Source organism: Coturnix japonica, chromosome Z (genome assembly GCF_001577835.2).
Source record: "Coturnix japonica isolate 7356 chromosome Z, Coturnix japonica 2.1, whole genome shotgun sequence".
Classification (NCBI taxonomy): domain Eukaryota; kingdom Metazoa; phylum Chordata; class Aves; order Galliformes; family Phasianidae; genus Coturnix; species Coturnix japonica.
The window spans coordinates 46353284-46367180 of NC_029547.1; the positions used below are offsets into that span (position 1 = coordinate 46353284).

Sequence of the window (13897 nt, forward strand, 5' to 3'; positions counted from 1 at the left end):
GTGTCGCATCCCCGCGTCCCGCCGCCACGGCTGCATCCCCGCCGCTCATCCTACCCGCTCGCCCCGCCGGGCACACGCGGAGCGTTTCACCTTCAAATGCCCCCTCCGGAAGCCAGGTGGCGGGAGGTGCGGGCGGGGAAGAGAGAAAGTTAGGAGCTTTAACGCTTTCTCGTCCGCGCTGCCGGCCACCCGCACTCTCGGGCCATCACTGCTCCCCTGCCCTCTTGCCTTCCCCCCCTTCCACCCTCGCACTGCCTGGCATCCCCCTGCCTTGTCCTGTAGGGCTGGAGTCCGAGGGTCTGCGGGTGGAAACTTGGCTGGGAAGGAAGGCGGTGGGGAAGGTGGTAGCAAACAGCCGCCGTTTTTCCTCCGGGAGAAACCGCTCCTCTGGTGTCTGTGCCCCTCCCCGCAGGCTGCCCGCCGCGGATTGCCGGTCTCCGTGCATGCGAGGTGTGAAGCTGGGCAGCGCCCCTGAGCCATCGCCATGGATTTTGTGATGAAGCAAGCCTTAGGAGGTAAGTGCAGCCTGCACGTGGGGGGCCTCGCATCGCCCTTTCCCTCTCGGTGCAAGACGTGATGGTCTGCTGAGAGCCTCCGGTGGGGCTGCGGTCGGAATTGCTATTTGGTGGCTGCAGAGGGACATGCCAGCCAGATTCGTGATCCCAGAGCCAAGTGCTGGAAGAATCTGAGCAGGAGAGGGCAGCAACAAGCAGACACCAAAGCCCCATGTCATAGAGGGAGGAATGCCTCCCACGGCAGATGTGCTGGAAGGACTCGGGCTGTGCTGGGACCCTACCAGCTGTGTCCTGCTGTACTGTGCATAAGTGCCGTCTTGCTTTGTACTGTCTTCTGAGGCAGCAGTGGCAAAGAGAGTAGGAAGAATTAATCAGGGGACTCCCAAAGACTGACATTTTTTGGTGGGTGGGAGCCTCTCCTCCATCCTTCCCCTGGACTTTGGGTAGATTGTGACCAATGGCTACTGAAGAGAAGTTTGGTTTCTGTGACCTAGCATTTGGGAAGTGATATTTGTTAATAATATTGCTGCAGTAAGCAGGAAAAAAAATAATGTGTTCCCTCACAACTGATGTAGTTAGGGGACAGACCTTTAATATGGTTTTAATGTATTTCCTTCCATGTGTGATGAGCCTCTTTAACTCAGTGATGAGAAGCAGAAAAAAACAGCAGTGAGGGGAGAGAAATGAAATCCAACACAAAAGTGTTCTGGAGTGAGATTCCTTTTTTTTTTTCCTGTCACAGTTGCGTTACCTTACTGGGCTGCTTGTCCCAAATGCTCAGAAAAAGTGAGATTGTCATTGGAACAATACCGAATACAGGCTGTCTCTGAGAGGTGCTTGGCCTTGGAAGAAGCCACGATGTGTTTCTGATTGTTCCCTCTATTTTACTATACCTGATGTGTGCATTTTTCCTTTTTTTTTTTTTTTTTTTTTTAATTTTTTTTTTTTTTTTTTTTTTTGGGTGGGGGGCGAGCAGGGGGAAGAGGTAAACTGTAGCCATGGGACTGAGAAGATGTCTCATGCGTAGTGTTACTGATACCATATGCTTCAGCACATGGTAGAGACATCTACTGCAGGACAGTTTTATGTGGCATGGAAATGTGTTTTCCATTTTTGCAAGGAATGAACTATTTTCTCACCAAGGGAGCAAAATCTCGTAGTTAAGGATAGAGTGATATCCGAAGTTCTCATTGTGGTGTTTTGAATATGAAGGCCAAATTGAAGATAAAAGGTATCTTCATCTCCTTCTATTTTGTGTGATCAAACTTGATCCTACATAAGAAAATAAATGTTCTTGTGGTAATGGTATTGCATTTCATCACTGTTTGTGCCTATCTGAAAGAGAAACACTCCTGAGGAGGGCAGGTTTTATATAGGTTATCTACACTGTAAGGTTGCTTACACGGAAATGAACCTGGATCTGCATGGTAAAAACAGCCTGTGCAGTTGGAGATCAGGCAGCCCACTGAAGAGAAATAACAGCTTGGAGACTGCAAGGGGTGTGGAGGGTTGCAGAAGCGGAGTAGCAGCTGAGATGCATACTCTTATTGTGGGGTTGTGACGAGCTGGAGTTGGGAGCAGTGTGTGCTTGTACCAAACAGCATTTAATCTGGGCAGACATTCATTCTAACATAATCCTGCGTGGCAGGGTCAGGATTTGCATTATAATAGGAGCTGCTGAGAAGTCAAGTTCAGGAAGGATCTGTTGGTGAAGTCTGGGTATCTCATGTCTGCAGCAAGATGCTGCCCAGGGTGCCAGCTCTTCTGCCATCTGACATAGTATATTAGCAAACTGGGCCTGACATTTGCCCCTTGCTGGATAGAGGAGAAGGCTCTGAGGACTGGTAAAAAAACAGAAAATGTTCATTCATTATGCAGAGATGTATTTTTAACTCAGAAATGGTTTTAAAGAGGGAAAACAGCTACTTCCAGGGCAGATATATCATATCATAGGAAGTGAAGATTCTTTTGGACGCTGGTTTCCCATCCAGTGGTAAAGCCACAACTGATGCATTCATGATCCTTCTGGGAGTTCTCCCATCTCTGAGGCAATCTCTGAACATGCTTCCTGGGTCTCTAGTGGCATCTGACAATCAGATATGCATTTCCTTGGAGCCTTGCTAGTCAGAGGGGTAGAAAGCAGGAAGGTGTTTTAGAAAGCTATTGAGATGAGTTAGCAAGCAAGGAAAGATAGTTATGTTATGTGGTGTAGGAGTCTGTGAGTTTGTGAAACTCTTGAGGATTGGGATGATACAAAATTAGTTTGGCAGGTTATTCTGAAGCAGAATATGTTCATTCCGTGACCTGCAGTTAAAGGGAGTCTGCAGAAGCTTGCTGTGCCTGTACAGTGGACGTCTCTCCTCTGCTGTGCTGCCAGCACTGGGATTTTGCTGCTAGTCTTGGCAGCAGTCATTGCCTGGCTGTTAGTAGGTTTGAGATGTCTTTGCAAATTCTTGGCCCCTTCAAGGTAAAATTCCTGACCCTCACATATGTAGTGGGGGCTGTGATCCAGTAAAGCACTACAAAATATTACCTTACTTGGCCATCTGGTTTCTGTGGCATTTTTATTTTTTTCTCCACTCAGGACATTTCATTGCCCTCTGTAGAAAGTGCCCCCTTGTACTGTTTATGTGGCAGTACAAGCAGCACAGATTTGAAATACAGTCATGGTTCTGATTTGCTGTGTGGGATGACAAGAAGAAAACAAGGGGAAACTTGAGAGCTTAAAATCACTGCTTCTGCCAGAGAAGTGACAATGACAGCAAAAAGGTATTTTTACCTCTGCCCATAGTCAGATCCACTCCACACCAACCGATATCAACACAGATGTCTGTTGGTCATTTATCTGTTACTGTGACAGTTCACTAAGTGAACACAACCAGTGTGGTTGCATGATTGCATTTCACATTAGGGGCGCTCTTTAGCAAGACAGGTCAGAGCTCTGTAGCATTGTCATCATGATTTATAGACCAAGATGTATGACTTCTCAGGGAAATGTTGGCAGTGAAGGACTTAATACGGTCCCTGGAAGAATTTAACTATGGTATTTTTCAACGAACATCACTTAGTTTTGCACTGGTTGTGTGAAAGCAAGGGATGCTTTAATACCTGACTGCTAGTCACACTGTTCTGGCTCACTTCCTTTATCACTGTGGACTGGACAAACAGAGCGAACGGTCTGAAAGAGAACAGATGCTAACTCTCATTAAGCTTTGCTTTGCCACCTCTTTTTACTGGAAGACTTCAGGGTCAAGGGACTTGTGCATTTTCTTAAAGGGAAGGGGAGAGCTCTTGGAAAGGTGAGGCAGATTTCACAGATATGTGATCACTATGAATAGAATTTCTTACTAAGAGAATGGGCACTGTGCAGGCTGGAAAGCTGTGAAGGTAAGGAAATTACAGAGCAGCCAGAATAGCTCCTACTCTGCTTTATATAGCGTTCTGCTGGCCCCTTTTAGTGTGCTCCTTTTGTCAATAGACAGGAGAAACATATAACTGCTATTCCTATCCTAAATGGTGACTTTTCTTAGTGTCAGCTACTGTATTAGTCAGGTAACATATTTCATGTAGTGATGCATGTAAAGGGTACTGTCTAAATTCTTTCTTCATACTGTCCTAATTCTTTGAATTCACTGTTTAAACCCTATGAAGGAGGAAGAGCGGACTCGTGTTTCTGATTAGACATTCACTGGGCTGTAATACAGGCGTGATTTTCAGTGTTATTGGCAGCAGCTTAGAGAGAGGACTACTGCTTGGCATTGAATTCTTTATCCATCAAGATTCAGTGAAGACTTGTTCATAAGGTTTCCTGAAATACAGTAGGCAGAAAACAAATGCAAGCAGATTGCCATCTGGAATATGTCAGCAGGTGGGACTGACTGCTTTCTGTCCCCCAGCTGCTGCTTTGGTTCCATTATGTATATCACAGATCTCAGTCCAGCAGGAATCCTCTTGTTCTTGAAGGTAGTGAGAGATTTAAACGCTCTCAAAGATAATAGGATTTAAGTCACTGCCCATAAGCTCTGAAAAAGCAGGCCCTAAGCTAAACTTGTATTAGTGAAGATGTGAGTGTGCAAAGGGCAGATAAGCCTGGATGGAAACTATTGGCATTTAACAACATCTTAGCAGCTTCTTTCTCTGAAGCTTCTGAAATGCGTGCTTTGCTGCCGGACTTCACTTGTTTGTGATAGTTAAAGTCCTTGATTTCTTCTGGAGATGTCAGTAAGTCTGAGCACTATGAAAGGCACCTGTCTAGGGTGGCACAGAACATGAAATGGGCACATTAGTTTCTGCCTCCTCCAACTCACCTTTTCTCTCACATTTGCAGTTCTCTGCTGAGCCTTTCCTGCTCTGGGACCTCATGCATCACATAAGCTGTGCTCCACTGCTTATGTTAATGTTTGGTCCTGGAGTGGGATTGAAACTGCAATGCAGAACTTCATGTTGTGGCACCCAGACATAGTGCTAGAATTCACAGCTGGGGTCTCCTTTGTCTGTAATCCTTGATGTATGGGACACATGATGTATTTTGTTTTGCAGTCAGATGCTTGCAAGTCATAGGCAGGGGAATCTCAGGTAGGAGACCTCCACCACACTGTGGCATTTGGTGAGTGCTGGGGACCCAACTGCCTTTTTTTCTCAACTTCTAAACTGTTAAGTGAGTAAGAGCATGAGGTGAAGGCTGCAGCTTCAATCTGTAATATGATTGTGCTGTTGATCCACTGTCTTACAGATCCTTTCTTCTTTGTCTAATGCTTTGACTACATGCATTTTAAAGACATTTTGAAGATGAAGAGGTAGCATTGATATCTGATGGATACATTTTTCAGAAGGGATAGTTCTATTGGATTTTTTTTTAATGCATACTGCTGGCAAAGATATTTTCTTCAAGAAATTGGATTATGCTGAGTGCAGTCATGATGTCTGTTGCCGAGATGGGGGCAACAGAAAAGCAAAGTAAACATAGATTCTGCAAGTGTTCAAGGCCTTTTAATCTATAGCAGATAATAGTTCTCCTTGTTTATTTTTTTTGATGCCAGATCCTTCTGTGCTAACCTTGTAGACATTTGTTCTTCAGGAATTCCCATTAAAGCCAAGGAGAAAGAAGTTTTTCAAGGACACAGATCATTGACTGTGGAGATGATCTGATGGAATAACTGAAGGGAGGGCCAGCTGACTTATCTATAATACAAATTAGAAAAATAAATACTGGCAGAGTCCTTTCTTGTGCCTTTCTTCGGGAGACTTTATTTTGTATTCACTGGCTTCTGTTGGGTCCATTGACTTTTAGAATCATATATATGCTCGTGTGTTTCTTTTCTTACATCTGTTTGCCTTATTTGTAAAATGGCACAAAGATTGTGCTTACTTAGTATCCTTGCACAAAATGAGCAGCCTTTGGCCTGCTGATTGTAGATCTGCCATTAAGGGCTTAACTAAGACTGAGCATCTGCTTGCCAAGAGTCAGCTTGAAGAAGAGTGACATGGGTAGGTGAGAAGCTTTCTTTCACAGAGAGGGAGAAAATGAGGAAATGTCATATGCACCAGGGAATTCATCTGGAATTTGTTAATGGTAGAACTGAACATGCTTCCTCAGTGTTGTCCTCTCTGACAGAAGTTCTGCACGCTTTTCATTTAAACATCCATTGCCATACGTCTGAATCTTTCCAACTTTTATTATAACTTTCACAATGAAAGTTGGCTATCTTGGAGTGTGGGACTTAATTACCAACTGAATACTTCTGGCTCAGTTTTAGTTTGTCAGTGCTGAATTTTTGGTCTATGCTGCATAGAAAGCACCTCTTGGAGAAACAGATGTGGAGATGGGTAGGAGTCTGGCCCCTGTCATGTTACACTTATTCAGACTGTCCTGATAACAATGGGACTTTGAATTGCAAACCACTGTTTTGCCTTTGTGTTGATCCTTAGGGAGCAAGAAGTTAAGGTGCAAGTTTTAGTGGTCTCCAGGATGGAAATCCATCAGTGTTTCAAGCATTAAGAGAAGGAATATGGTTCTCAGTGTGGTGTCTATAGGATATGAGTCCCTCAATACTGCAGGAATTTCTTCCCCTACTTCTAAGAGCTGTAGATGAAGCATACTGTATCTCTCATGAGTGCTGTTCTCTTCCAGTGGTAAGGCAGAGGGCACTCTGCCTTGAACATTTCTGGGGGGCTGCAACGCTTCTCTGCCTCTGTGTGCTCATTACATGTACTGGGGTCGAGTACTTGCTTAAGGTTGCACAAAACCTAGAGCATTAGCTAAGCTGTGGCTTTGAGAACTGTGTTGGTTGCTGTCCTACTGTCTCGCCTACAACATGATTGCAAAAGCTTGGTTATAGTCAGTTCTGTCTCCAGTAGGTTGGTATTAGTGAGTGGTGTGGGGCATTGCTGAGAAGGCTTAGAATTTTCACAGGTTGCTGGGTGGACGATCATGTGGTTTGCTAAGGTGACAGCTGTAATTACAGGCATGGTTGGGGTTACTAGTGATCTTCCTATCACTGGTATGAATCACAGTGCATATTAGAGACAGAATAGCTTAAGCAAATTGTGTACATCTTTTTCTAGGAGCAAATCGATGATCATACTGTGCAATTCGATAATTGATTTTTTGGTGCAGTTTTAAATGAGATGATTCAAATTAGACACTGTCATTGCAGAAAAACATTAATACAAACAAGTAAATTTAATCCACTTTCTGATGTACGTCTTACTGAAATATGAATTTGTCATTATTATACAAGAATGAAGCTGCTTAGCAGCTACTTATTGTTTTGCAGCATGAGTTGAACCTTGCAGCTTATTTGCAGTGATATTGACCTTGCAGGAATGTCAAACATACAACAACAGGAATTCAGGATCGAAAGGGCTGTGCAATATTTTCTCTGGAATATAATGAAAGAAATGAAGAAACCAAGTTTGGTGGTCTGATGGCTACACTGCTCACTTACTCTCCCTCCTCAAATATAGCTGGGATCGGGTAAAATGTGATGCTAGAACCAAAAGGCTCACATGTTGAGATAAGGATAATTTAATTAAAGAAAAAAAAACAACAATCAAAGGTGGTGTGGGAGCAAAGAGAAAACAATTATTCTCTACTTTCCATCAGCAAGTGATGTTTGGCCACGCGTTGAGAAGCAGGGTCTCAATATGTGTAGCAATTGCTGGGAGGACAGATGTATTCGTGAAGTCTTCTTCTTTCTCAGCTTTTATTGTTGAATGTGATGTCATACAGTATGGAATATCCTTTTTGACAGTTTAGGCCACCTGTTCCACTTGTGTTTCCCTTCCACCTCTTGTCCACCATTAACTACTAACTTTAGGGGTCTTGGAGATAGCCTAGATTTTGTGCCAGCACTGTTCAGCAGTAGACAAAATATCAGTGTGATGTCAATGGTGTTATACCTAGAAGCCCTAAGCACAGCACTATATGGAGGGAATCCCACCCCAGCCTGACCAGTACACCTCAGTCTGTAATGCTGGAGCTGTTTTGATAACTCATATCCTGGTAGAATGGGAACAATAAATGGGAAACAGACAACAAAGGAGAAGGGATGGCCAAGGAATTTGTGTCAATGCTTAAGCTAGCAGAGAGCTAAACCGTACATGTCTGTGTCCCTCTTTTCTGCTGCTGTCCACAAAGTTAGCACCAGCAGAACAGAAGTTTGAAGCCTGTGTTTTAGGTAACTCGGTGAGATCTGATTGTCTCTGCTGCTGGACTCATCTGTGGGAGAACACTGGGAGTCCTTGGGAAGATCACTTGCTCTCTGGGTTAGTGGCTCTCTCAGCACCCCTGTGTAGGAAACAGTATGTGGGCTCATTATCCCAAGAGCAGGACAGGGCCAAGCATGACCTGGGCACCCAAACACTGACTTCTTCACTGGAAGGCAACAGCTTTCCATTTTATTCTGGTACACCTTCCTCTTGGTTCTTGGTAGAACTGAACTTGTAGACTTAACGGGCTTAGATGTTTATCCTTGACTTGATATTTGTGATGAATATGACTTTCCACGATTTTACTGTGTATGCTGAGAGACCTTCTGCATGTCCCTTGAAGGGGGAGCAGCTGTGGATCTGCTTGCTTGGTCTGCATTCCAGTGTCTGTCCAAAATGTACTTATGTGCTAAATTCCTTGAAAATGCAGGTGTTAGAATTTAATTTGTGAGAGGACTTTGAAAGGAGTTTATTAAAAAAAAAAACAACAACCAAAAACGCTCTTTATAAACAGTTTGTATTTCTCTGCAATCAAGAAGAGAAAGGCTTAGCATAAACTTGGAAGACTATGCAAGAAAAACACATCGTGCCCGAACAGCTGTGTTTTTAATCTGTGACAGCCAGTTATTTTATTCTGGCGTTAAGTGTATCTGTGCCACTCTTCCTTGACACCAGAAAAAAGAAAAAAAATGAAACAAAAAAAGCCAGCTTGTAGTATTTGATGGCGATGACAGTATTAATTTTTAGGACCTAGGCGTCCTGTGAGAATTCATGGCAATTTTCTGATTGCCTTTTGAAATAGTTGAGTTTCATTCAGTCTGTTTCACTTTCTTTTAAAACGCACTATTCCTAATCAGCTGTAGCTGTCAACATCTTTGTTTCCCCATCAGATATACATCAGTTGCAGCGCTGAAAGCACTCTTGTCCAATTGCACTACTACTGCAGGTGAGACTGCTCTGTTGTCTTCTGAGCACTCTGCAATTCCAAGTGATGCTCAAGGGTAGGGTGTAGGTGTAGGGTGGTAATTGGCATGGAATTTGAACATTTGGTCTGAGTGCTTGGTTTAAGCTCTGCTATATTTTATGAAACATGCAAATAAGGCAGCCCAAAAGAACAAAAGTTAGTGCTGCCTTTTTTTCTTGGTTTCCTCATTAAAGAACAAAAAAAGGGATCCACCGGTGGCTCTGAGTGAAATGTTTTGTTCCTTGTGAATGAACCAGGATTTTGTACTTTCCTGCAGAATTATTTTTACATTGAAGATTTTTTTTTTCCTTTAAAAAAAAAAAAGGGAGAAATTTTGCAGAAACTGCTATTGCATTACCTATGGCTGTGCACAGTCCTGTCTGGGAATTAAACTGCTTGTGAGAGTGTTTAGACAAACTCTGACCTGTGTTAGAGACAGGCAGGTCTCTGTATTTTTATTTTTTTTTAATTATTTTTCCCCCTGCATTCTGCATCCTTAAAACTCTTCTTGTGTCAATTGAACTTTCTCCTGTGTGTTTTTCTTACTGCACAGTTTAAACATCAGCTGCTCCTGTTCCATGTCAGCCAGTCTGCACAGTGACAGATTAAAAGGAGCATGAAAGAGGAAAATTATAATTGCATGGTGATGCATTAAAATGCTGAAGAAAAAGGTTAAGAGGGGACACAACTGCTCTCTCTAAATACACGAGAGAAGTAAACGCTGCAGTGAAGGAGGAGCTATTTAAGGTGAAGGACAATATCGGTAAAAGAATAATGGGGATAAATTGGCCATGAGCATACTTGAGTCAGGAATTAAGAGCGTTTTTGTCTAGTGAAAGAGAAGAGAGGAAGGGGGGGGAGCCCACTGCTGGGGAAAGCAGGGAAAAATAGAAACCAGTTCTCAGATGGGCTTCAAAAATTGTATCAGTGTAATTGTGCATGGTAGGGTACAGGTAGGGCCAGTAAGACAGGAAATTGTTTTCTATTCTGAGTACTTTTATACCTTCATAACAGAGGTATAGAACAGACAGCCTCTGAATGATCATTTATAAGAAGCTCCATAATAACCAAGTTGTCTTTAAAAGAGCCTTAGTTTTTGTACTCCATTTTGATCTTATTCCAGTACATGGTAGTCTCGGAAGTGGTCAAGGGATCCGGTCAGTTCAGTGGGAGTCACGGGTATGCTCCTTGAGTGAGGGTGTCACAGAGCTGTGGTTAGATTTCCCCTGCCTGGAAACTTTCATGTTATCGAGGCGGGCTATGCCATTTCTGTCATCTTACTTGTTCAAGGATGGTCTGAAATCAGCTGTCAGATTCAAATTGAAAGTAATTTAGTTTTTTTTCTGAGTAAAACAAGCTCATGTGTCCTCTGGATAGTTTTCTAGCTGTGATGTTTTAGCCCAAGCAGAGATTTGGGGCTTCATATAACAGCTGTAGCTTGAATCAGCTGTAGTTGATGCCCTGTGGCATCAGGATCTTTGATGCTGTATTGTAGAATAATAGAATAGCCTGGGTTGAAAAGGACCGCAATGATCATCTAGTTTCAACTGGAGGCAAAGTGTAGGTGAAGTGGACTCATTGTGAGCCCTTCTGGCTGGCTAAACAGAATCACACATCATGTTTTTAAACTATGCCAATGAGATCACTTTACCTGCCATGTCCTTTTCCATTCCTCTTTGTATAGTTCTATTACTTCAGCATGAAGTTCACATGGAGGCAAGGTTTTCTGTAATGTTATTTTCAGCTTATCTGTTCATTTGTTTGTTTTACCTTACATATGAGAAACAAATTATTTCAGAGCTAAGTGTCCCTGTGGAACCTCCTCCCTATTTCAAGTAGATGTCTGCCCCAGTAGATATTTTAAAAGTGTGTTCTGTGCTCTGGTTTTGCACCCAGGAACAGAGGTGTATTTTGTTTGCAGGACCGAATGATTTGGGCTCTGGCGTATCCTGCTGCACTGTGAGGTTCTGTCCTCGCGGCTTGGTAATTTCCCACCCTAGACCCCTGCAAACTGTATGATTAATTCAGAAGCGCTTGGCCAAAGACAGCCTTCCTTAAAGCTACACAGGCAGATGGCAGGAAGCAGACTCTCTCCCATAGTAAGATATTGGCTTCTGGAATAGAAGAGGAATGTACCATCCCTCTTAGCTGTCTGTGTATCTTACTGTATTGCCTGGGAGCATTGGAAAATGCATCCTCTTGGTCGCAAACACAGAGAAGATGATGACTAAAGTGACGACAGACATGCTACTGTTTTAGCTGCTTCACATCTCATGTTGTCTCCCCAAATTTAATGCAGGGCATGTCAGTTTCAGTGCTGTTTTAACTCTAACAGTAGCCAATAACTGAACTGCCTGTCCAGAGTTAATGACAGTCTTTATTTTTGTCTCTCAGTTACGGACAGTTGTCTTATTGATTGTTCTTACGTGATTTTTTTGTCTGATACTTATTTAGGACTCACTTCAGAGTGCATTTTGCTTTGTACTCTGTAGTATTAGGTCCTTTTTATATGCTTACAAAATAACTTTTAATTAAAATACAGCAATTTATCTCATCACTGAATAGCTAATCTAGATCAGCAGAGACAATCTCCGTGTAAGTCAGTGAAATCCCGGCCTTGATTCTATTCCTACAGGTCCTGAGCCTTCATGGGCATTACTCTGATGCAGCATAAAAAAAGTTACAAATGCCATCTATTTTAAACATGTTATTTTGGTCAGGGATAAGTCACTGTACAGCAGCTGAAGACCAATGTTTCTTCAGGTGTTGGTTGTTTTTTTTCCGCAGATGTAAGGAGAATAATATGCAGTCTGAAAAGGATGGATCATATCTGACCATCTCCACTGCTGCAAATACATGGAAGAGGACTTTGTGGCCCGTTCCTAGGGAGAGGCTGGTTAACTCAGGGATGCTATTAATTATATAAGATCTCAGACATACCTCAAGTGCAGCATTGATGCTTTGGAGTCAAGCAATTATCTATTTTGTTGACTTAAGAGCAGAGCGACCTAGATTCTCTCTCTCTCTTTTTTTTTTTTTTTTTTTCCTCCTTTCTCCTCACGGGTTGGCCCACTTAGTTGATTAAACTGCAACTCAATTATAACTGGTTGTGTTACAACTGGGAATAAAGCAGATGTAAAGAGACAAGTTGATAAAGTCATATATTTTTTGCCTTGTTTGTTAAATGGAAATTAACATTAAGCATTAATTCTAGTAGCTTTCAGGTGACAGACATCTCACAATAGCTTTTGCTGGCAGTATGTGGATCACATTTAGCTGGAATGCGATTCAAAGAAAAGTTATTCATTTCAAAGTGAGGAAAAAAAGGGTACTGGTCTGATTTATAAAAGATTTAAAATGAATGTTAAATCCAAAAGAAGCTCTAAGTCAGCAAATAAAGCAGCAGCCTGGTTCACATTTTATTTGAAGTGAATCCATGAAACACATTGATACTCATGCACTATTTATAATTTTGATGCATCTGCAAATACTCTAACAAATCACCAGAGGTATCAGAAGGGCACATAAGTGATCCAGGAAGAGAGTACATATTGAGTGACTGAACTCCAGCTGAAAACAATCCATGTGACACAGTCAAAAAAATTATCCGCTAGGTTAAGGACATGAAAGCTCAGTAGAAGTAAACAACTAGCCAGGCAGTAAAGCCTTAATGGAAAACTGACATTGGCCAGGGTCTTATTTGTCCCTTCAGCTGCTGTTTTGGTGTTTGGTTTTTTTTTGTGAGCTGAGCAGGACAACCTGGAAAATAAAATTCCTCTTCCCACAGAGTTGAAGGAGGTAAATGATCCAATAGAATTTCTAAGTCCTAAAGACAGGTAGAGTCAAATTGCACACCTAGGTGGGTATCTTTGGTGTAGGTGTATACCTATAGATGAGATCCAGCACCAAATTTCTTCACTGACTATAAGCAGAGGGAGGTGCACCTTGTGTCTCTTTGGCTCTTTCAGCCTCTGAAAGTAGGCTGATAGAGAACTGCAAAGTCTATTCTGCAGAGCACAAGAAGGGTAATGTCCTCACCAGCCTGGATTCTAATTTTACTTCAGCAACTGAGAAAAGAGGTATCCACCTGTGTTGAAACTGGCCTAGCAGTTGAAGAAGATACTCAGAGATAAGGAAGGCCTGAAGGAGAAGGGCCAAGGAAAATCACCTTCTTGTGTTTAACTTTTCTCCATCAAGAAGGACCGTGCTTATAAGGTAAGAAACACCATAGCAGGATGATGGCTGAGTTAATTTATGTCATTAGAGCCAGATCTTCTCCAAGTGCAGCTCACATAGATTAAAATAAAAAAGAAAGATTGCACTCTTCTATCTTCACTTTGTAAGAATGAGGTGTTTTTCATCTACATGGGGAAATTCTCCTCCTTCAGGAGGGATTCATCAGATACCACAGAAGATAAAAGCCAGAGCAATAATTTGAGGGCCTAGAAGGCCTTGACTCAAAGCTGGCTGACATCAAGGGGAAAGCCACATTTGATTTCAAATGGTCAGAGTGCCGTTTGAAATTTGAAAACATCTGACACACGTTTCATATACTTTTTGTATCTCTTCTATGTTGTGTTTTGTATTGACTTTCATGGTTAACTTTCTATTCTTTCTCAATAGCAAACACACAAGGGCATGGACACTGGTCTATTCTGCAGGCTTTTTATTTTCCCCTTTTCAAGTACTTTGCTATCAGGATGTTCTC

At 42.4% G+C, this 13897-nt stretch overlaps 1 protein-coding gene across 1 annotated transcript in view; it reads left to right on the forward strand.

Moving 5' to 3' along the window:
* The first annotated feature begins 412 nt into the window (after window positions 1-412).
* CPLX1 (complexin 1) overlaps window positions 413-13897 on the forward strand; it is a 97152-nt gene continuing 83667 nt past the window's right edge. Inside the window, exon 1 of the mRNA XM_032441280.1 lies at window positions 413-515. Within this exon, the coding sequence (XP_032297171.1) occupies window positions 485-515 (31 nt within the window). The 5' untranslated portion in view covers window positions 413-484. The remainder of the gene's footprint in view (window positions 516-13897) is intronic.